The sequence below is a fragment of the Mus musculus genome, chromosome 19 (genome assembly GCF_000001635.26).
Source record: "Mus musculus strain C57BL/6J chromosome 19, GRCm38.p6 C57BL/6J".
Lineage (NCBI taxonomy): Eukaryota > Metazoa > Chordata > Mammalia > Rodentia > Muridae > Mus > Mus musculus.
In genome coordinates, this window is record NC_000085.6 from 17421183 (window position 1) to 17444774 (window position 23592).

At 43.7% G+C, this 23592-nt stretch overlaps 1 protein-coding gene across 5 annotated transcripts in view; it reads right to left on the reverse strand.

Moving 5' to 3' along the window:
- Nucleotides 1-11131: 11131 nt before the first annotated feature.
- The window catches only part of Pcsk5 (proprotein convertase subtilisin/kexin type 5), a 405399-nt gene continuing 392938 nt past the window's right edge, over nucleotides 11132-23592 (reverse strand). For 3 of the 5 annotated variants that reach the window (XM_006526759.4, XM_011247162.3, XM_030250766.1), the window contains 3 exons: nucleotides 17837-17937; nucleotides 15271-15457; nucleotides 11671-12593 (listed from right to left, as the gene is read on the reverse strand). In XM_006526759.4, the coding sequence (XP_006526822.1) occupies nucleotides 12211-12593; nucleotides 15271-15457; nucleotides 17837-17937 (671 nt within the window). In that variant the 3' untranslated portion in view covers nucleotides 11671-12210. Of the gene's footprint in view, nucleotides 12594-15270; nucleotides 15458-17836; nucleotides 17938-23592 lie in introns of all 5 variants that reach the window. The other 2 variants (NM_001190483.2, XM_017318080.1) reach the window with 2 other exon arrangements.

Genomic DNA, 23592 nt, shown 5'->3' on the forward strand with positions numbered 1-23592 from the left:
TGGCCAGCATAGACAGTGATGAGCCTAGACTTCAAGGCTTTATGCATGTGAGTAAACGACCTCAACTGAACTACATCTGCAGTCCTGAATGCTGCTTTAAGTAGCTTAATTTTTGTGATTTGTTATGCTTCTCTAAAAAATGAATATATTTGCTCCCTGCTTTATTTACTATAGGGTGAAATTTAAAGCTGATGTTTTTTTTCTAACCTGGATAGCTCCCAAATAATTGAGACAGAGACCTATCAAGTTTATTCAGTAAGCTTTAAACACAATAACTGAACAGATATTCCTAACTCTCTATGCCATCTAGCTACTTCCTCAGCCACATGCCCTGACTTACTTGGAGTTTAAGTTTCTCCTTGGCTTGCTCTGCCCCATGTGTGTCCTCATGGACAACCCCCTTGGCGATTCCCCCTCATACCTGACCCCTTGATGACTTTCTTTCTCCACCTGCCTCATGGCCCTGTTTCTTCTTTACCCTCACCTGCCAGGTGGCAGACTCCTCCTGGATCTTCTCTCTGGGATTTTGTCTGGGATCAGAAATTCCACTTTTCTGTCTCCTCTGCCCAGTCATCGACTGTTCAGCCTTTTATTAATCTCAGAGACAATTGGGGACAATTGGGGACAATTTTTTAAGTTGAGTTGAAACAGAAGATTCTTCAAAATTCATGACAATGCCCATGCCCAGACTGTAACTAGATCTTGGGGCACAGAAATCAGCATCTAAATACAACAGAGCCCTAGACATTTCTCCAACATGTTGCAAAGTGTATTGCCATTCTCTATCATTAGGCTTCTTGCCTATAGAATCTAACACATTGAAAAATGTTCTTGAGAGAAGTGTGTGTAGAAAGAGAGCATTATTCTACACATACTATGGAATAATAAACTCTGTAGTGCACAATAACACAACAGCAGTATGCAGTATCACGCACTATACAATAGAGATGACAGAAAGATTTTTGTAGTGTATATGCAAATGTTATTCTATTTCGTTTGTTTATTTGCTTGTTTTGAGAGGTCTCATGTAGCCCAGGCTGGCCTCAAACTTGCTATATAATGTGAGATATCCATCAGTTCCTGTCCTCTTGTCCCTACATTCTAAATGCTGAAATGTACAGGTATGTGCCTCCACTTTCCCACAAAAATTAAACATTTTTTTCTTTGTCGTTCTAGGGATTGAATTCAGGGTTCCTGCATGTTGGATAAGCACTGTACCCCCAGAGGTATCTCCTAGCCCTCATTTCTATGTCGTTTTCATACAAAGGATTTGAGCATCTGGGTTTAGGGGGTCTATGGAGGTCTTTAGGCCAATTTCCAGAGGGTAGGAAAGGATGATTGTGATTCTGAAACTGTACTAGTGAAATCCAGAAGTGTGCTATAGTCACAATTTTATTACCTGTGCTGCAGACAATGGTGATCCATGCCTGAGATTGCAGCACTTAGAGGTGGAGGCAGGAGGAGCAGGGTTCAAGGCTAACCTTGCCTACTTGATATGTAATCTCAAACAAAACCAATCAACTAAACAAACACATAGAAAATAATTACTGTAGACAGCGGTAGGTATGGGTGGTGGGTGGGTGGGGTGTTTATTTGTGTGTACAGTGGTGGGGTAGGGTGGTGGGAGAGATGGGAGGTGTTTGTGTGTGTGGGGTGGGTGTAGGGGGTGGGAGGTGGGTGGGGTGTTTCTCTCTCTCTCTCTCTCTCTCTCTCTCTTTCTCTCTCTCTCTGTATGGGGGGTTGTTTGTGTGTGTTGGGTGGAGAGCACTGGGCTAGTGTGGTAACAAGATGGCAGCTCTTTGAGAATGCAGGCAAAGTTTGACCCGAAGCCTCAGCTTCTGAGTAGGGCAGAGCCATCTCTGATCAGAGAACCACCCAGAGAGGCTCCTCTTCCTGTCTTTTACCTGTCGACATCTAGCAGACTCCAGCTCCAGCTGCTGGGGTTGACCCAATGACTGAAGAAACCATCAGCCTCTTTCAGTCAGGTCCAGGACCTGTTTTTTTTTTTTTTTTTTTTTGCTTTTTGTTCAACACAGCCTCCACTTTGTACTAATTACTTGTACCTTTCTCTGACGGCTGGTGGAGGGGAGCACACACACACATACACACACACACACACACACACAGGAACACAACTTTTGTTACTCTCTCATTGCATCCCATGGAGAAGCTGTATAGTCCCTGGGGAAAACAGAATGTCAGCATCAGTGACAGGACCTTGAAATGGTCCTTTCCTATCTCCTGATGCTGGCCAAGATGAGGGGTGATCTGGAGTCCACTGACTCCTTCTCAGACATCCGGCAAAGTGGAACAGATTAGTGCTATCTAGACCTGCTTCCTGTACTCCAACCAAGTCAGCTTTTCCCAGAATGCTAGTTAGCCCGGGGGTTGGGTGGGGTGGGGTGGGGTGAGCAAACTAAGCCAATGCTTATGTAGTCTGCTGCCGTGTGGTAAAGGAGAGTTGAGGAGTGTAGTGTAGTGAGCAGCCACCTGCATTTATTTGCAGACCCTGTCTTTCTGTTCGATCCCACTCTCTGCAACGTTAGAGGAACTCCCCAACAAACATCCCGCACCCCATGCCAGTGTCTGGTCAGAACCTCTCCCTGGCTGAGACGGAAGAACTCAAGCACAGTTCACATTAGCTGTGAAGGCAGTGAGACATAAAGATACCTTTCTGAGAGACTCTCTCCTTTCTTAAATCCTCCTGCTTAAATCTACATATTTAAACAATTTTTATAACATTTATTTTGTGTGTGTGTGGCATATGAGTTTCATGGAGATAAGCAAACTCTTATTATATCTGAGGACCATTTCACAGAAGTGAGAATTCCTCTTTATATTGTAAACATGGCCAAAACTCCACAGCAAGTGAGGTCATATGCCCGAAGTGGGGATCTTTTTATTTGTTTGTTTTGTTAAGTGGACATTTGGTCTAAATATTTCTGATTATACTCATAGATTAGTACCGCTTTCAGCCTTGATCGGAAGAGTTTCTCTTTGTGGTGGTTTAGTCAAAACTCATCTCCTGGTCACAGTGATGCCAATAAGCGATTGTTGAGTGCTCAGCCCTAAATGGAACATCTGTGTCACCAGTGTCCCTCTCTTCAATGCCCAGAGAATACTGTGAAGGGTTTGGGGAGGAAGAATGTAGGAGTCAGAGGATGAGGTGCGGGGTACTGTGAAGTGCTGTCTTTTGGACATGACATGGCCAATGTCCTCATGACTTCAAAGCAACCATGGTGACATACACAAGAGACTGGTGGGGTGGCTCAGCAGGTAAAAGTGCTTGGTGGCAAGCCTGACCCCCCAGAGTTTAATCTCTGGGACCCACTCAGTGGAAGGAGACAGTCCACCCCTGTCAGTTTTCTCTGACCTCCATATATGCAAGGTAGCATGCATATGTGTGACATGCACAAGGTGGCATGCACATGTGTGTACACTGTGACGTGCACAAGACTGGATTCATCAACATTCTATCACAGATGGGGCATGGGTTCATGAGACCTCCCTCCTTCTGAGGGGTCATTTCAGTTAATGGTTGCCGGGGGAGGGGAGTCACTGCTTCAGTAATGGGATTCTGGTAAGGCACCAGTGCTCCAGTTAAAAAGGCTCAACCCATACTGGTATAAGCATCCCTGATTAAATTCAGATGGTCACACACAAAAACAGACACTTAGAGGGGGGAAGGAGATGGGATTCAGTCAAAGGAGAGTGGGAGGGGGATAAAAGAAAGGAGGGGAAGGGTAAATATGATCAAAGGGCACTATACATACATACATACATGTATACATACATACACACATATATATATGCACACGCACATGTATATATGCCTATGAGATTGTCAAAGAATAAATTACAAAACAGAACTGTTTTTCCTTTTCTCTTTTTGCTAGGAGAGATTATGACCTGGCTCAGGAGATGCTCAGATGAGGTTATAATGTAAAGTGTGACTAGTGCCTTCGGGGCTCATTAGAGGGTTGGGACATGCCCAGGACTATAAATGGAGCCCTAGTAAGATTTCTAGAAAACTCGGCTTCCAGCTGGGGAAAGAGAAAGACATTAAGCAAACATTGCTAATTGTGTTGGAATTCTTGACTCTGAGCTGGCAGAAGGCTTCAACCTGACTCCAGAGTAAAGGGCTCCTTAAAGTTCTCCTGTTCCCATAATTCTCCCTTTCTGTCCTGCCCCAGAATCAGTAATTCTCTGCCAAGACTTTGCTGAGAATCATGGGTGTCCTTTTCAGTTCATCTAACAGCTACCCTGCTCCACTCTCTTGTAATTTGACAAGTAAGAACATTTTTAGTCTAGGGTAAGGGCATACACTTGTAGTCTCAGCATTTGGGAAGCTGAGGCAGGAGCCTAGGTTATGGAGCGAGACACGAAGGAGGGAAAAAATAAAAATAAAAAGGAAGAGGAAAAAAGGACAAGGAGAGAAGAACGTGAAGTAAAGTTTGTATGAAAAAGACCTATGCTGAACAGTCATTCTATAAGACTGGGTGACTAATGGCTAAGAGCTGGAATATTACAGGTTGGGGGCCAAAATTATCTTGGGCTAGCTACAGTCCCCTTATTTGCCAATTATTGCCTATATCTTTATGCGACCTTGCTACTGAGGCCGTTTAGAAAGAGTGAAAATTTTGAGCAAGAACTGAGTCCCCCCACCCAGCAGTCTGGTTGAACTCTTGTCAACCAAGGATCAACTGGGAGGAAGAGTGTGAGGGAAATTGTCAGAATGTAATAGAAGTATAAAAGAGAGAGAATAAAAAGCATCCCAGGACAATTACCTCTTAAGAACTTTTCTATTCCCAGCTATAAACCTGAAGATTTCTAGGAACTGTACCAGAAACCCTCTTTAGTGGTAAGAACAGGCGCTAAACCTGTTCGGTTTTAGTGGCACACGGTTTCCTCTCATCAGTCACATTTACTCAGGGCATCTCAGGGACCACCTCAAATCCTTCATTTATCAAAGGGGTGGCAGTGGTGAGGGACGGGTGGTCCTCAGAAACTTTTTGATTTGTCACCTGAGAGCCACCTAAATTGCCTCTATAGCTGGTGCTAAGGCAATTAGTTGTGAGTCTCCCTTAAGGAGTCCATGGCCACACTTGTGTATGCCTCACTTTCTGTCCCTTTCTCCTCAGAAGCACATACCCGTGTGTGCTGTCGTTTCTACCCGAGTGCTTCTCCTTCTCCTTCCTTTCATGCTTCAAATCTGTGTTACGTTATCGCTAATAAAATCTCCAGCTCTGTGTCATATGGCCACTTCTAAAATTATTTTCTGTATCGAAGACAGAAATCCTGGTTTGATCTGAATCAAAAGACATGGGGAAATCTCTGTGCTGCTGAAGGTGGCAGTGTGGAACTGTGCTTTGTGAAGGATGCCCATGAAAACTCTGTCACTGTCTTCATTGAAAACAACAGACAGAGTGAGAGACAGGTTCGTTCCTTTTGGAGATGGCCGACTTCCACTTCCTGATGACTATAATAAGACCACAGAAGGAGATGAGGTTGAGGTCTGTTTGAGAACCAGTGTACAGGCACCTTGTGCTTGACTGCTGGCCTGGGTGCAGATGATGGAGATTTCTATGTCACTGAGTGTGCTGTCTGTGATGGGATTGTCACCCTAGAACAGCTTTGGCCCATCAATCCCAATTCTCTTGCAACCAAAGGTAACCAAGGTTACCATGGCTGTGCCTGAGGATCTCAGAGAGGCCTGCTCCAAGGAAAGTGTCCAAGAGGAGTTCAGGAGCCAACTGTATCCCAAGCCTGATGACTTAATGTTGATCCCCAGAACCCATGTGGTTTAAGGGGAAGAAGACCCAGTCCTCTAAAGTGTTCTCTGACTTCCACAGGTATGCCTTGGCACACATGCTCAATAAGTCATGTAAAAGTGTGCATGCATTCTGTGCAATGAGGAAGAAGGGGATATATACTCAAGAGACGCTATGCTTCCCTGTTCCCTTCTCAAGCTACTGAACAACGGATCCCAAAGAATTCAATTTTTCACAGTTGGTAGTGGGAGAAGCTGAATGAAGCCTTGGTGCCAGACAGAGAAGGAACTGGCCACCTAGGCAGAAACTACACACAGTCTGGAAACTTAACGGCATGAATCTATTCTTGGCTTTTTTCTCATCATGTCTATAAAACTGTAAGCCTGTTACAGAAAGAGAGAAACCAGGAGCCTGTTTCTTCCAGGTTTGGCCAAACTGTAAATAGACCCATTTCCATTTGTCAAATTGCTTCCTAATTGCTTTTAAGATTCAAAGAGTTTATGGTTGTAAGTGGCCTCCTCTCCTGTAATCCCAGGGCTGCAGGCACGAAGGAAGCAGACCCATCCCATGTCTGGGAGGCTTCATCCCCAGCCTCATGACATTACAGCTGTGTAGCTCTTTTTCTTTGCTGCCTGTATTTGAAAATGATACAAGGATACCTCACTAAGTAGAAAAGCCAAAACCCCAGTGGAATCCTAAGACTTGCCCATGCCCACATTTGTTCCTGTGAGTGCAGACAGGTGAGAGACATTAGGTCCCTCGAGCTGGAGGTTAGGGGTGATTTTGAGCTGCCTGACAGGGGTGCTAATAATCAGACTCAGGTCCTCTGCAGGAGCAGTGTGTGTCTTAACTGTTGAGCCATCTCTCCAGGGCACATTTGGAAAACTATAATTCTTCAGATTTTCCCGGTCCCCAGGTAATATTGTAAAACTTCTCATGGATGCTTTTGTTGTTTTTAGTTCTGCTAAAGCCCTCTGATTGCTAGGATTATAAGTGTGTACAACACACCTTGCAAATCCTGTCCTCATAAAATTCAGTTCTAAGCTTGGGCGTGGTCATGAGTTTGCACCTGGCCTGCTCTACATAGCAAGAACCTGTCTCAAAAACAAACAAAACAGGGACTGGAGATCTGCCTCAGTGGCCAAGAGTACTTAGTGATCTTGTAGAGGTCCCATGAACTAATTTTCCTGTAACTCTAGCTCCAGGGAATTTGGCAACCTTTTCTGGCTTCTGGGCCACTCCAGACATGTGGTGCTTTCCAGATGAGAAGACATATATGCACTAACCAAAAAGAAAAATTCAATTTATGAATTAATAAATTAATTTATGAATGAATGTTCCCTGAAAAAGTGCCTATGTTGAAGATTCTACAGACCAACTAGCACTTCTTGACTGTGAAGGGTTATAACAATGTGGCTGAGAGCCAGACTTGTATTTTGGACTTTAGTCCTTTAGTAGACACTTATCACACAGCTCTATAGTGGAAGAGACATTCCTTTGGACTATCAGATAAAGCCTTTGTATTATACATCAGATAGAGAGCTTTCACAAGCTAAGAATGGCATCAGATACCTTCTGAAACAGTTTCTCTGCTTTGCTGTAGCCTCTCTACCTGTTGTCCCCATCACATATTGGTGGTGACATTCTTAAAAGTAGCCATTAACTTATACCTGATTTTTTTCCTGTGCCTATAAAAATGAATACAATCATTTCTAGAGCAGGACACGTCATTCCAGGAAGTCTAAATCCATATCTCTAGGTCATGGTCATTCATATTTCGTTCACAATAAATTCCCTTTGGGGTAAGAACCAGGCTTTGCATTAATAACTTCTGTAAGTTTTTTTTATTGTTATTGTTTGATTTTATTTTTTAACAGTATCTCAATCTATACTCTATGCTGGCCAGGGACTTAATACATTGCCCAATTTGGCCTCTCAAACTCATCATGATGATCCTCTTGCCTTGGCCTCCTGAGTACTGGGATTTCAACTGTAAGCTACCATCTTTGGCTATAAAGTGCCCTTGATTTTACACACACACACACACACACACACACACACACACACACACACACACACACACAGACACAGACACACGCACACACACACACACACGCACATACACACACACACACACACACACACACACACACACACACAGAGTGTTGGGCACTGTGTCCTAGATTCTAGAAGAAAATAGCCATCTGAAAGAGTAGCCAGATTTTGTGTACACAAGGGTAAGCAAACAGGATCACAAGGTAAGGGGAAGAAACTCTATGTCCAAACGCAGTGTCTACATCGAAGACCTGTGAGGACGTAACCTAGGCAGACCTCCCAGGATGGAGGACAAGAGCACACAACTCTAAAGGATGACAAGGAATTTTCCTTCTGGTCAAGGCTGTAAAAGCAACTTCCCAGGAGGATGGCCAACACACGCTGAAAGATGTGAGGAAAGGAGTGGTATTTCAAGAGCCCAGAAGCAATTTGGTGCTGTGGGAGAATAAGAGGGGAGGCTGGGAAATTGGGAGGAACCAGGGAATTGTGGGTGAGAAGTTTGGAGACAAGTGAGGGGCTAATGCAGAATTGACCTTGCTGAAATATGGTCTTACAGTGTTGTTCAGACTTTCCTAAAACGCTAGATAGCCCAAGCTAGCTTTGCTCTCATGGCAATCCTGCCTCACCATCCCATGTGCTGGAATTACAAACCTGAGGCACTATGACTAGCTTAAAAACATATTCTTATTTCTTCTTCTTCTTCTTCTTCTTCTTCTTCTTCTTCTTCTTCTTCTTCTTCTTCTTCTTCTTCTTCTTCTCCTTCTCCTTCTCCTTCCTTCTCCTTCTCCTTCTCCTTCTCCTTCTCCTTCTCCTTCTCCTTCTCCTTCTCCTTCTCCTTCTCCTTCTCCTTCTCCTTCTCCTTCTCCTTCTCCTTCTCCTTCTCCTTCTCCTTCTCCTTCTCCTTCTCCTTCTCCTTCTCCTTCTCCTTCTCCTTCTCCTTCTCCTTCTCCTTCTCCTTCTCCTTCCTCCTCCTCCTCCTCCTCCTCCTCCTCCTCCTCCTCCTCCTCCTCCTCCTCCTCCTCCTCCTCCTCTTCCTCTTCCTCTTCCTCTTCTTCTTCTTCTTCTTCTTCTTCTTCTTCTTCTTCTTCTTCTTCTTCTTCTTCTTCTTCTTCGCATGTGTGCCATGATGTGCATGCATAGGTCAGAGACAACTTCACAGAGGGCAGTTTTCTCCATTTGCCATTGTCAAGCCTACACAAGAGCTGGGCCATCTCATGCTGTTGGTTTCTGACTGTTTCTGTCTGTTTCTCCTCTTTTTTCCTGGCCAGATACTCTATTTCTCTTGTTCAGTTTCCTGAACACCGAGATTGCAGCCTGCAGCAGCCTGTCTACTCCTGCACGACTTTTGCTAGCAGGAGTGAGAAAAAGAAATGGAGAAGGACTGAAATTCAGTAACGCTAAGGATGAGGCAGTGGTGGTGAGGCTGAAAGACAGACTGGATCAGTTTATTGGAGAGGAAATTCATCAATGGTAACACTTGCTCAGCATTGGGTGTAGATAGAACGAAGCAGACAAAACCCAGGATGCCTACTGTTCTGCAGCTATTATCCCGTACATCATAGTACCATGCACATAAAAATGCTGAGAAATAGTCTCCTGATAAGCAACTCTTTGTAGCATTCTCTGGTCTTGCTTTCACTTTACTTTTAATTTAACATTCTCTTCGGGGAGTCAACATCATCTGAGCTTTTTACTCAGTCTCCTGGTGCATTTCTAGTCTTAACATTTTCAAGTTATTTGCAAGCAAAAACCTGAAAGGTGTTTTCCAACCTTTTCCAACCATGTTTACCCATCAGGGCATCGCTAGCATAGAATTCAAAGGCAGTTTGAGAAGAACGCATTACGTCTACACAGACAGGAGGCTGGGTCTTAATCACATGGGCACACAGTGTCTTTCTCTGTGAATCACAAAGAGTAACGACACATTTTTTTTTCTTCTTTTTTTCTTTTGTATTTCAGATCAGCTTGGGAGACTGTACATCATCATAAGCACAGATCTTTTTCTTGGGAAAATGGCTTTGTAGCCTACTGAGAGCAGCTCGGCCTGCTTCTACATTCTCAAGGAAGACAAATGGCATATGCAGCCAGAATTACTTGTTTCTATAGCTGGACTCTGGAATTACATAGCAAGGGATAGATTCTTCCATCGACCTGAAGGTGATTCTTTAAAGCTATGTTAAGTGAACAATCAAATGGATTTTGGAGAGTTCATTTTAAATGATCAAAAATTTGGGAACTTATCCCATGTTTATGTGACTCATATAATGTCTGAAGTGTTTGGGGCCACCTGTTGCTAGATTCAGGGGTCTCTCTCTCTCTCTCTCTCTCTTTTTTAGCAGCCATCAAAGGATGTTATTTCATGATATGTGACAACGACTTGAAGTTCAGATATTACTGTTCATATGAAAAGTGTTGCTGGAGCACTGCTCACTCATTTATTTTGTACTGGGCTCCATGTGTGCTCTATGGTAGGTCTGAGCAATCCTGACAAAGGCCGTTGAGTTCAGAAAGCCTGAAAAGGAAACTGGATATTGGTAGAAACTGTTTTGTGGTCTGTGTCCTAAGGGCTTTTCTCTAAAGAAACACACTGGGCTGAAAAAAGCACTGGACTTTCCTATTAGTAAATGTTATTTACATTCACAGATGTTACTATAGCACCTAGGATAACTGTCATAGAGTAAAGTAACAGACATAGCTTTATTGCATTTAGGATGTAATAACTTTCAGTGGCACACAGTTATTAAGAATGCATGCTTTAAGTGCATTCTTATTCCTTGAATCTTGATCAGTTGTCCTCAATCTTGAGCTAAGTGGCTCATCCTTTTTGGAGGTGTCAGATTTTCTATGAAAATAAGGGATGGATGGCAGCATTTGGCTGGTCGTTAGGTATGAAGTGGGTAAGATATGTAAATTAGCTCAGTGCCTGGCACATGGCAGGTGTGCGACTCATTGTATTATGATTGGTCATCAAGTGATGATGTTACCCATCACTTTTTGGTGTTCTCCGCATAGCATTACCTGTCACAAGGAGCCCCACGGGATTTTGTTTGTGTCATTTTGTGCTCCGTGCCTTCACTATGAACCACCACGTTCAGAAAAAGTGCCCACAGTTACATGATCTAACACACTTGACCAGAGTGGCAAAAAGAAGCCTGGGAACAAAGCACAGTGCAGGAGTGAAGAGACCCGGGCAGCTGTTTGCAGCCTGAGAGGGACGATGGGAATTTTTTTAAGGTTAGGCTCTGACCTACCTATCCTTACTGAGAATTCAAGCTTCTTTGATGACTCATTGATGACAACTTTGGTCTGATTTAGCAGCTGAAGTCTTTATTTAATTGTTGAGCGTGAGTGAAATTTTTGTCTTTTGTGTTACTATTACAATTTTTCTTTTATTACTTCCTATCAAAGAGGCTCTTAGAAAATCACAAGGGGGAAAGTCTTGGAAACAGTTTCCTTCCTTCTGGCCCTGGTGCTGCCTTCCCTCCGTCTGACCTTCCTCTGCTCTTAGGTGGCTATGGTTCTGGGTTTCTGCAAAGGAGCTGGGGCCCAGCTAGCGTGTGGACTGTCAGCTCTGAGGCTGCTAATCCTTTCAGTATAGATGGGTCCTAAGCAGTCAAAGGAGGTGGTTGCTCTTCAGGAGTACTGTTTAAGAAACTTCAAGTCCCCTTTCTTGGTCTTCACAGATTGATTATTCTTTCTCTCTTTCTTTCTCTCTCTCTCTCTTTCCTTCCCTCCCTCCCTCCCTCCCTCCCTCCCTCCCTTCTTTCTTTCCCTCCCTCCCTCCCTCCCTCCCTCCCTCCCGTCTTTCTTTCTTTCTTTCTTTCTTTCTTTCTTTCTTTCTTTCTTTCTTTCTTTCTTTCTTTCTTTCTTTCTTTCTTTCTTTCTTTCCACGATTGAAAGTGGAGAGACCTCCCACCCCAGCTCCAACAACTCTCTAGTACTCCATCTCCCCTCTATTTAGTCAAATATCAGAATTCTAGAAGGTAGCAGTTGTGGGGATGAGAGTGAGTCTCCAACTACAGTTTGAAAGCAGAACCCTTACAGGTCCTCTTCTCCATCCACTTTAAAAATCACATTAGAGTGTTCAACAGATCTTAGTTCTTTTAGATTCCTGCATTTAATACCCTTGACATACCCTCGGGGAAAATGCCTTCGAATTCTCTCCTTGCAGGATCTGTTCATTGCACTCAGCTAATGAAAAGCAGCACAGCAGACTCCAGCATCCCTACATATTCGGGTTGGATGCAAGGTAAGGACAAAAGCAAACACTCAGACCTCAGCCAATGCATTGGTAGCTCCCAGCAGGATTGAGAGCCAGGAAGGGACCAGGAAGGGATGGGAGGTGGGTGGTGGGTGGTGGGTTTGAGATGGGAGGGGGCTCTGTTTATTGGTAAGAGTAGCTCTCATCATCGTACTCCAACTCATCATCTTCCGTCTCATCCAGCAGCCCATACTTGAACTTCCGGTAGACAGTGCCATCTTGGCCCATATAGACGATGTCGTCCTCATCGTCCTCATCGTAGTCCCGGTCCCTGTACTCAATCACCTGGTCCTCGTCAAGATAGCTGCTCCTGTAGGAGGAGTATGACACGGTAGGTTCTGCCAGCTTTTCGTACCGCCCCTTTGCCACAGGTCTGCTTCGAGACTTCCGCCACACGACCGCAGCAGCCCCCAGCAGCAGCAACAGCATGGCGCCAGAGGTCACTAGCAGAGCAGTCTTGGTGTGCTCGTAAAACTCAGCCTCCCTGGCTGGAAGGATGCACTCATCTGATGGAAGGCCGTCCCAGGAGCAGCAGCAAAGGGGGAAAAAGAAACACAATTGGGAAAATCAAACTGTGAAGTGAAGAACTTTTTATATCTATTTTCTTAGGAGACAACCGCTCTACAAAAACACAGTATGTATCCTCAAGAGTCCCAGTCCATATCTGACAAAACCAACCAGTGCTTCTAGAATGTTAATTAAGTTGGAAATCCAAAAGGGACCCCAGGTCCCTGTTTCCTGGGCCAGTTTGTAAGGGTCCAACCTTCTCAGTGATTCTTTGATTCTTGAGAAATGGGGTTGTTTGTTTGTTTTTTCCTTTACTACTAAACAAGAACTCTGATTATTTTTTTCTAAAATGGAGTTATCTCTCTAACTATCTTTTAGACTGGTCCAACACGACTCTCCCACCCTTCAAGAACAAGAAAGCATAATTTATAAAGCCCACAGACTCTCAGTCAATTTGTGGCCTTGGAAAAATTTGGGACCAATTTGTTGTGATAGATGAGAACTGGTTTGTAAAACAAGTGGATTTTCCAAGCCATTAACTTCAAATTCAGGTGGGATTCTGGAGGCAAATTCTCTGATCACTGTTTTTAGTTTTCTTGGATAGTCTTGGCATTCCCTGAGCAAGAAACAGAATACTCTATTATCCTAACATTCTGACTACCATCTCAAATGACAAGGGATTTATAGCACAATTGCAAACTTTGAATTCCAGAGCCCTGCCCTTTCTTAGTCATAAGCCTCTGTTTTTCAGGGCATCACTGAAAATACAGACATACGCATACACACACACACACACACACACACACACTCAGGACCAGACAGAAGCAAAAAGGCTCCATAGAAGAGTTAAGCATTCCGATGATTTTTCTTAGTTTATATTCATCCATTCAGGTAGTATGACTTGAGTAGTTTAACTATTTTGTTTCATTTTCTTTGTAATCAATAAATTTTCTTTGTAATACAGTAAAGCAAAAAAAAAAAAAAAAAAAAAAAAAAGTATGAGGAAAAGCTATCTGCCCAGTTGGTTGTAGAAATTTTAATACACAGTAGACTCTTCCTCTCCTCTCTTCTCTCCCTTCATTCCCCACTTTCTCTCACATTCTCTACCCCTCCACGGGGACCTTGCAACCACTCCTGCAACTAAGTAATCCCAGTGACTGACACCCTCTGCCTGTCCCACCAATGGTGTTTAATGGGGTTCCTATTTTATGCTAACAGGATCTTGCCCATCAAGCAAAAATGTTTCCTCTAAACTAGCAGTATTATCGTTATTGTATTTAACATTATCTATGTCATCACTTGTTCCCTGGAGAAAATATGATCATACTAGAGGGACAGGTAAGTGATCTATCTGCCTGTGGCACGTGGTTCCTGAGACAGGAGAATCTATACTGGACCTTTGGAGAACGTTTTCCTTTCAGGGTGCTGGATGCACTCATAGCTTACTATCCTTGGGATTAGGTCTCAGTTTTAATATACACAGATGAGGTTGGAGGATAATTGGAGGCTTGGAATTGGTAAAGTTGTTTCATTTATTCTTAGCTTTCCATGATATCTTATTTCTAAAATGCTTCAAATCTCTATCGAAATGGCTAGATTTGAGCTAGAGTAGAGTGAGTTTCAGGAGAATCAAGATAACCAATTCCTTCCTCCCTTTCCCTTAGGAGCAAAGATAAAAAAAAAAAAGAAACAAAATACATTTAGGAAGATCAAATTCTAGACTTCATTAAGATGGGGGCAGCATAACTGCAGAAAGAATGTGAGGCTTTGTGGCTTTGCAGTCTAGTAGGCCAATGTTCAAATTCCAGTTGAGCATCTGTGGTGTGCATGTGTATATGTGATTTTTCTTAAAATATGAAGTCTAGTCTCAAAAATTGAGGTAGCCCCAGATGGTCTCTCAAACTTTCAATTTAGCTAAGAGTGGTCCTGACCTCTTGATCTTCCTGCTTCTACCTCCTAAGTGTTTGGATTATACACACACGTACCATAAAGCCTGGTTAGAGCCTCCTACCTATTACTGTGGACTTGAGCAGGATAATCCAGCCTTTGGGCCTCTGTCTCTTTGTTGCTTAAATAGGGTCTGTTTGATTAAGGTTTGAACCTCGGATATCTCCCCCAAAGACTTGGGGCCTTGGTTGCTAGTTGATGAGCTTATGGAGAGTGACAGATGCTGGGGATTCGACCTATTCAGTAGATGAATCTATTGACAGATACCTAATATGATGACATTACTTAGAGGTGGTGAAAGATGCGTTCCAGTCGGAGGACATAGGTTACTGGGACACGTCCCAGGAGGATACGTTTTCTCAAACTTCTGTGTTTCCTGACTGCCACGTGGTGAGCTGTGATGCTCTACCACGTGCTTTCTGCCAGGAGACTGAGGCTCACCGTTGCCTAGAAATGACAGAGCTTAGGACCATGAACTTAAAAATCTCTGACACCGTGAGCCAAAATAAACCCTTCTTTAAATAGTTCTTGCCAGGTATCTGCCACAGAGGTGAAAACAAACACAATTTGTGAACCACGAAGTTCCACGTAGGTAGGTAGGTAGGTGCACAATGTAGGTAGGTGCACAGCAGACACTTGGTGAACTATTCATATGCCTTCCACTCTAGAGCCATCAGCTTTCTGAGGAGGATGTGCCATTTTCCTGCAGGCCGTCCCACCTGCCCTCACCTGTGGAACTCTGGCAGTCGCAGCAGTCCTGGGATCTGCGGGAGTGGGAGGCATTGCAGCAATGGAGGCAGCGGTTGTCGTCCATGTCCAGCAGCAGGCCAGCTGAGCACCCGGTGCAGTTCTTGCTGCCTGGACCCTTGCATTCCATGCAGCTCTCGTGGCATTTTTTACAGTTAAAGTTTTCTCCCTGTTAAGAACAGGAAAGAAGTGGTTTCTGAGTGCAGAGGTTTTAACTAGGTGCTGGAGTTCTCAAATGGCTGCTTTCTCTTGTTCCTCTGAGTAGGGAAGAAAGTGATTAGTGGTGGTGGTGAGGCGGTGTGAGTGTTCTAGTCCATTTTATTTGTGCTGGGTAAAAGACCAAACCAAAGTGTACAATTGGAGGAAACCTTAGTTGGACCCTGACCTCTGAGACACTCTAGGAATAATAATAGTAGGAGAATTCCAGGCTTCTGGAGGGCTTTGTTACAATGTAACAAACTCAAAGGTCAAGGACCAGTTGTGTCAAACTTTGCTACACACTTTTGCTTCTAGGCATTTTCACATAACTGCACTTTGCAAAGGCAGTATTCCAGTCAGTTACTAATTCCTTCTCAGATCCAGAGCACTTACCACCCAGGTCACTACTCCCACTTGGCAACCTCAGGAGCAGAGGAGAAAGGCAGTGGTCTCCTTCTTGGACTTTTCTAATGTGATGCAATTCCCAGTGCTTTGTGTTTGTCAACATCTAGATGGCACATTGGTTTCCTTTTTTTTTTTTTATTTTCTGTCTATGTGCAGTTTTTTCTTGTTGTTGTTGGTCTATCTATGTATCTATATCTAATAATCATCTATCTATTTATCTATGTATCTATGTATCTACCTATCTATCTATCTATCTATCTATCTATCTATCTATCTACCTACCTACCTATCTATCTATCTATCTATCTATTCTCTCTCTCTCTTTCTCTCTCTCTCTCATCTATCTACCTTGTTATGTAGCCTGGCTGGGCTGGCTTCAATGATTCTGCTCCTGTGCTCAGCCTCCTGAATGCAGGGATTTGATTTCTACTTTCCATCAAGTTGGTGTTGTGGTTTTCTTTGGCCCTTACTCTTTTATATTAGTTACCTGCTTCACTTCTATGGTTCCTGGATTCTTGTGCCCAGACTCAGAATATAATTGGAAATTATAACTAAGACAATTAAAACTCATTGGAGCTGGGCGCTGGTGGTGCACGCCTTTAATCCCAGCACTTGGGAGGCAGAGGCAGGCGGATTTCTGAGTTCGAGGTCAGCCTGGTCTACAAAGTGAGTGCCAGGACAGCCAGGGCTACACAGAGAAACCCTGTCTCGAATAAACAAACAAACAAACAAAACAAACAAACAAACAGAAAACCTTATTGGAAGAGGGTTCAAGGTCCATGGCAACAACTCTCTCCTTCCCTGCTGCTAGACATATAGGTTAGGGAAAGACATCCCATTTAAATAACAGCAGCAGCAACAACAACAACAACAACAACAACAACAACAACAACAACAATAATTGTTGTTATTGGTGGTGGTAGTGTTTGTATGTGTGTACAGATGTATATGTAGGCATGCATGCGGAGGTCAGAGGATAACTTTTAGGAGCTGTTCTTTCCTTCTGTCATGGGATCTGAGGATTACACTCAAGTTGCTCATGCAGCCAGCACTTTTACCTACTAAGCCATGTCAGTGGCCCAGAAGATACTGGCTTACCGTGCATCCAAACCTTCAGTGAAACGGATGACAAGGAGGAGGAGCACAAAGGTCGGATGCTCAGTGGCGGGGCACTTGCAGTGTGTGCTATTTTCCCTGAAAATAAATACGTGAAAAGGAAAGAAAAAGAGAAATGGGATTTGCTTTTCTTGAAGCAGTTGGGAGTATCTATGATGCTTTCAGATCTTCTTGTCACATCTTCTGGGTGTGGTGCTACCTATGTAACTTCTATCCATGTGATCGTCAATAAATTCTTAAACTTCTCGGAGCCCGATTCTCTGAACTTTAACTTTGATGTCAGAATTCAAACAGAGCTTGTGAGCAAATGTGTTGATTTATTTTATTTATTTTTATTTTAATGATTTTATTTTTATTTATTTCAACTATCGATGCATTTTCTTATGGTTTCAAGTTTAGGAACACAACCAAGAATGGATGCAGAAAATCAGTGGCTCCCAGGAAAGCTGCTTATCCTATACTTGCTGTAAGATGTGGAGGAATTGGAAGAGCAGGGCCAGCAAGCTTCCTCCTGTGTTCTGTTCAAACAGCCAGAAAGAGGAGAGTTTGTATTTCTGTTGTAATGGGGGACTGAGCTTCCTCTGTGGTCATAACGAATGGCTATAGGGCTCAAGTTATCTTAGATCCTTTCAGTTCTTGTGAATCTCATGGAAGCTGAAGGTTGGTAGCCTGAGTATCTTATGAATGAAAGAGATGGTTCAGTGTTAAACATAGGCTGTGCGGAGTGTAGCCATATGTAGGCCATTTTCACTTCCCAGAAAGACATGTGGGAAATGAGCTCTCCAAGGGTGGGAGTGGAAGAGCATACACCAAGCCCAGGTCTCAGTACCTTTCCCTCTCTGTATTCCCCTACGATACATTCTGGGATGCAGATTCCTTTCAGAAGGTGGTAGCTCCACACACAGGACAAGCAACTCCACGCCTCCTTTCCTGAAAGAGAGAGAGAGAGAGAAAAAAAATCACATTATGAGACAGATTTCAGATTCTAACCTCTGTTTTGCAGTCAAAAAACTTGGGAGTAAGGAAAATGTCAAGTAAATTGAAGCTGAAAGGGGACCGAGGCTATGACAAGTATCTACAGGACAAAGTAAAGACACACAGAATTCGCAGTCTCTTCCCAGGGACTCTCAGTCTGGACAGTGAGAATTTGAGGACGAGAGATGATGTGTCACAGCAAAAGATTTCTAGAAGACGAGAAGTCATGTGGAATGCTTCTGAAACCTGAGGGGCCAGCCAGGATGTAGCCTGTGGGAGCCTCCCTGCCCAGCATGTAAAAGGAAGGCCCAGGGTTCCAACTCCTGCTGGAAAAGGAATGTTCATGAAATCTTTTTCTTCTCCTACCATCAAACGTTTGTGGTTTCCTTGAGGATTCGAAATCCCCTTTGCTAGATAGTTTGCAATATGCATTATTATATACATAGCCTTCCCGCTGTGTAGCAGGCTGGCAGACCAGTGTGACTGGAACTAAGATTGCTTCCTTTCCAATTTGGCTCAAGTCCAGGCCCTAGGTAGTATTCAGTGGAGTGTGTCAGCCTTGGTGGAAACCAGTAACTTTATTTTCATGTCCTCCTTTGCTGTATTGCAAGCCCTGAACACATAGCTTTCACAAAGACTTAAGTTCCTGGGCATTTGTTTGTTTGTTTGTTTGTTTGTTTTTTCCAAGGCTAAGAGGCTCTATTACTGCTTCTAAGGGGCCTTGAGGCTGTAAAGACAGACCTTTTCACATTTCCTTAAAATTCAGAACAGCTCACCATCTGCTTTGCTTTTCACTGACCTAGCCTATTTTCATCCCCCTCCCCCAAACCAGCCCTGTGAATTCAATTCATGCAGGGCAGCCCTGGGAATTGACTGTGAGGAGCAATGGGCAGAGTCAGCCTGCCATCAAAGGTCTCCAGCTTAGGGTTGGAGAGATGGCTCAGCAGTTAAGAGCACTGACTGCTCTTCCGAAGGTCTTGAGTTCAAATCCCAGCAACCACATGGTTGACTCACAAACCATCCATAATGAGATCTGATGGCATCTTTTAGTGTGTCTAAAGACAACTGCAATGTACTAAGATATAATAATAACCCTAACCCTAAAAAAACAAAAAACAAAAAAGAAAGAGTTTGTTTGAGAAGTTCAGGGTTTATACTGTGTGGGGAAGATAAATAAGAAGGTGAGCTTGCTAAAGGAAGGACATAACTCACTCCAGAGGCAGCAGCTGCACATAATGGTATAGATTAGGTCCATGTGTGGTGCACCCACCTCCCTGACTCCCTGTGCTTCAGAATGCTATTTTTCTCTTCCCTCCCCAACCCTTTCCTCTTCTTTTCTCTCCTCCCCTTCCCCGCCCCTACTTCTGTTCCCTCTTCTCCCCTTTTTGTCCCCTCCCCTACTTTCCTCCCCTTTCCCTGCTGTTTCTGTTCTCTCTTCCCTTTTCCCACAGGATGTCAATGTGTCCACCCTCCCCCTCCCCCCACCTCCACCTCCACCCCTCCATCCCCCTGTGGCTGACTTCAACCTTCTAGCCTCCTCCTATCCCAGTCTTCTAAGTGCTGGAGTTACAAGTGTGTGCCCTGTGGCTGTCAAATAACTTTCTTCCTCTTTTTTATTTTTTAAAGACTTATTTTTTATTAATATGAGTACACTGTAGCTGTCTTCACACACACCAGAAGAGGGTATTAAATCCCATTACAGATGGTTGTGAGCCACCACGTGGTTGCTGGGAATTGAACTCAGGACCTCTGGAAGAGCAGTCAGTACTCTTAACTGTGGAGCCAACTCACCAGCTCCAATAGCTTTCTTCTTAACAGCTAAACTTACTGGGCAGTTGAAAGTGGATGAAAAACAGACATTCTGTTCATTCAAACTGCTAACTTTTTCTCGATTCGTTTTCCATGTCCTCCTTAGTGTGACAGTTAATGTTTCAGAAAAATTTAAACTTTTTTTTCTATTTAATTTATAGCCTAAGGTTGGGGGAAATCCTCAGCTTCTATAATCTGTGTGTTTCGAGACCAGAGTTAGCACAAGACACTCTAACTGGCAAAGGATATGTGTGCTATCCTAAAGTCAGCAGTGGAGGTGAATATGGAGGCTGGAAATGCGTAGCAGTGAGTTCTAGGCCCAAGTTCCACACAGGAAGACAAAGAAGAATCCAACCTGTGGGCTTTCTCCAGATCCACCCAGTGCTTCCAGTCACCCCTGAACCCTGTCTTGGGGATCCTGTGTTGATGAGCTTGTGAAAGGAATGCTCGAGCTGCCACCCTTAATTTGGAGGAAATTTCAAGTCTAGTAGAGAATTGTAGTGTTCTTACAACTGCCCTCTGTCATCATAAATGATACTTCCAATCCACATTAAAAGTGTTCAAATATGGTTTGTGCTTTGTTGTGATGTACCTGTGTTAAGACACAGCAACTTACCTAATGATAGTCCTCCCCTGGCTCACTGCACAACACTAACGGGTAGAAATAAGGTCTGCCAGGTTTAGCAAATGACAGTACAGTTATTTATTGACATCTTGTTTTTACCACATTTATTGTGGATATGACTAGGGGTTTTTCAATTCTTGCTCCTTCGACTTCCCTGCTATGATGATGAACCTAACTTGGAACTGTGAGCTAAAATAAACTATTCCTCCCCTAAATTGTTTTATTTTTTTTTTGCAGGGGTATTTTTTTTTTAATTATTTTATCATAGCAGTGGTTTTGGTTTCTGGAAAAAAAGAAAAAAAACAAGAACGAAAATTACACCAAGTAAACTACCCTGATTTCCTGGAATCTGGATATCCAAGATGGCTGGATAAGTCTTTGTTGAGTAAATAAATAGATGAATGGATACTCAGAATTGTAAGGCAACACTGGCTGGAAGGTTGGGGAAAGGCTTTTGAAAAAACATGCTGAGTGCAATAGAGCAGAAAGCGGCCTTGGCAGAACGGACTGGAGGAGTCAGTGCTCTGAGAGGCAGGAGGCAAGGTTGGTCACTGTGCTTGGGTTGGAAGCCGGAGTTAGAGGTAGCAAGGGATTGGGGTGAATGTGAGGGATGCCTGTGGGGGAAGAGACTCAGATGCAGAAATCCAACAGACTAAAGCGCAGGAATGCTTCTAAACAGAAGAGTGTCCTATTAATCTGCCTTGTGAGATCCATCTGACAGCATGGGGCGCTGGATGGCCACCAGGTGGCTCCTAGTGGGGACAGGATAATCACTTAGCTAACTGGTACGAACTGGTGATTCAAGCAACAAACTGTGAGAGTAGAAACCAAGTTATAGTGACACTAATGACTAAGAGAGGGGAGGTATTTAAGATGTCACGTGACTTAGAGACAAACTGAGGAGACCTAGAGATCAAGAAGAGAAAAGGATCCTGTCAGGTTACTGTGTCAGGCAGGAGGGAGCCTAATAAAGCCATTCGTCAAGGCAAGAAACAGGAAAAAGTGGTCTGAGAACACAGTGAGAGGTTTGGGGTGTCTGTTGAAAATCTAACGAAATATTCAGCTAGGAATTTGATGTGTGGAGGAATGGAGTCATTAAAACCATTATTTAGAAGTAGACCCATATGCATGGAGACAACGATGATAATGGCTGGGTGTGGTGGTGGTCATTTGTAATTTCAGCATTAGGGAGGCTAAGGTAGGAGGATTTGTGAGGTCAAGACCAGCCTGGTCTACATAGCACACACACACACACACACACACACACACACACACCACAGGATGGGTGGGGGTGAGAAACAAAAATACAAACATTCACACACAAAAACCGCAAACTCGATCAGATTGGCCTTTGTTTGGCCCAGGTGTTAGGCATCCTGGCCTCTAAGACTTCTAAATAACTCAAGACTTTTGAATTAGCAAAGTGAGGTTGGGCAACCATTTAGTACACAATGTTCTAAGAAAATGTTTATCCCTTAATAACACACATACATCCAAAAATTAAACATGGAACTGGAAAGATGGCTCAGTACTTAAGAACAGTGGCCGCTCTTCTAGAGGAGGGGGATTTGACTCTCCGCACCCACTTCATTGCTCCCAACCATTTGTGACTCCAGTTCCTGGGTATCTTCTGCCCTCTCTAGCCTCTGTGGGCACTGAATGCACTTTGTGTACTGGCATGCATACACGCAGGCAAAACACCCATACAAATAAAATAAAAATGCATTGCTGAGCATGGTAGTACACACTTTTAATCCAATCAAGCACTCAGGAGGCAGAGGCAGGCATATCTCCTGTGTGGGTTCAAGGCCGGTTTGGCATATATGGTGAGTGAGTGAATTCCAGGTCAGCCAGAGCTATGTATTAAGACCTTGTCTCAAAAATAAATAAAAACCGTATGTAAATTCAGGTTCTGATATAGTTCGATACATTCTAAGCATACTGAGATGGGAAAACAAGTATCAGAGAAAGCAAGAGAAAGAGATTTGACTAAACTGTCTAGATGAAGTCTCTTCGATCCAAAAAGCAAACACACCCGAACGGTGTCAGGGTCAAGCCCTTGTCTGCTCTGCGCAGGACAGGAAGCGGGGAGTACACGGTGTCAGGGCCAGCTACCTGTCTCTGCCAATTCATGAGATGGGTAGGACACAGGGACAGTCAAGATCAAGCACCTGCCTGCTCTGCCCAGGGCAGGAAGTGGGCAGTGGCAGATATAAGCCCAACTGTAACAGGAGCTAAGTGTTTCTCAAGATACTGGAACCAGAGCCAGGGCTCAAAGTTTAAGCAGGAGTTAGGGCGGCACCCTGCTGTAACAGACAAGCCCTCTTGTTGAGCTCTGTACTGCCAAGATTGTCACCTCAGGGGAAGAATGGCCCATCCTAGTTTGGATAGAGTTTCTGGTGGGAGAGATGGGTAGAGTACATAGAAAAACAGATTTGAAGAAGTAAGGACGTTTCCTGGTCTACATAGCAAATTCTAGGACAGCCAGTTGCATAGAGAGATGCAAAACGAGCAAACAAAAATCATAAGGATGAGGGAAGAGACAGAGAGTAAGATCCCAAATCTAATGCTCTCATTCACAATGAGCTGAAGCCGAACATTCAAAAGTACACAGATAAAAGAAAGCGAAGAAAATCAACCACCGGCCCAGGGACAGAGGTGAGCTCTCGTCGTGCTTGCTTAGTATGTGCAAAGCCTGGGTTCAGTCTCCATCACCTCCGAAACTGGCTATGGTGGCAGAGGCCTGCAATTCCAGCAATTTGGGAAGTGGATGCAGGAAAATAAAACATGCAAGGCTATCTTTAGCAACAACAACAACAACAAAAAACATTTGGAGCTGAGCATTTTCCAATTTGTAAAAAAAGGAATTATTTACCACCTCCTATACATTCATTTCTTATTCAACACTTAGAGAGCACTCATCAAGCATTGTAAGAAAAAGCGGGAGCAGGGCTAAAAAATGAATGTCATATAATCCTTGCTCTTGCTGGGGGGGGGGGCTCACAGTTGGAGAGATGGCCATATTTAATTAAGATGTAACGTAAGGCTGGGAATATAGCTTTATAGGAGAGGCAAGTGTTCTTGCCTAGCATATGGAAGGCCCTAAGTTTAATAATCAGTACTGGAGAAAAGTCGCATGAAAGCTTCAGTGAAGCACTGAGTTACAGAACAGGGAT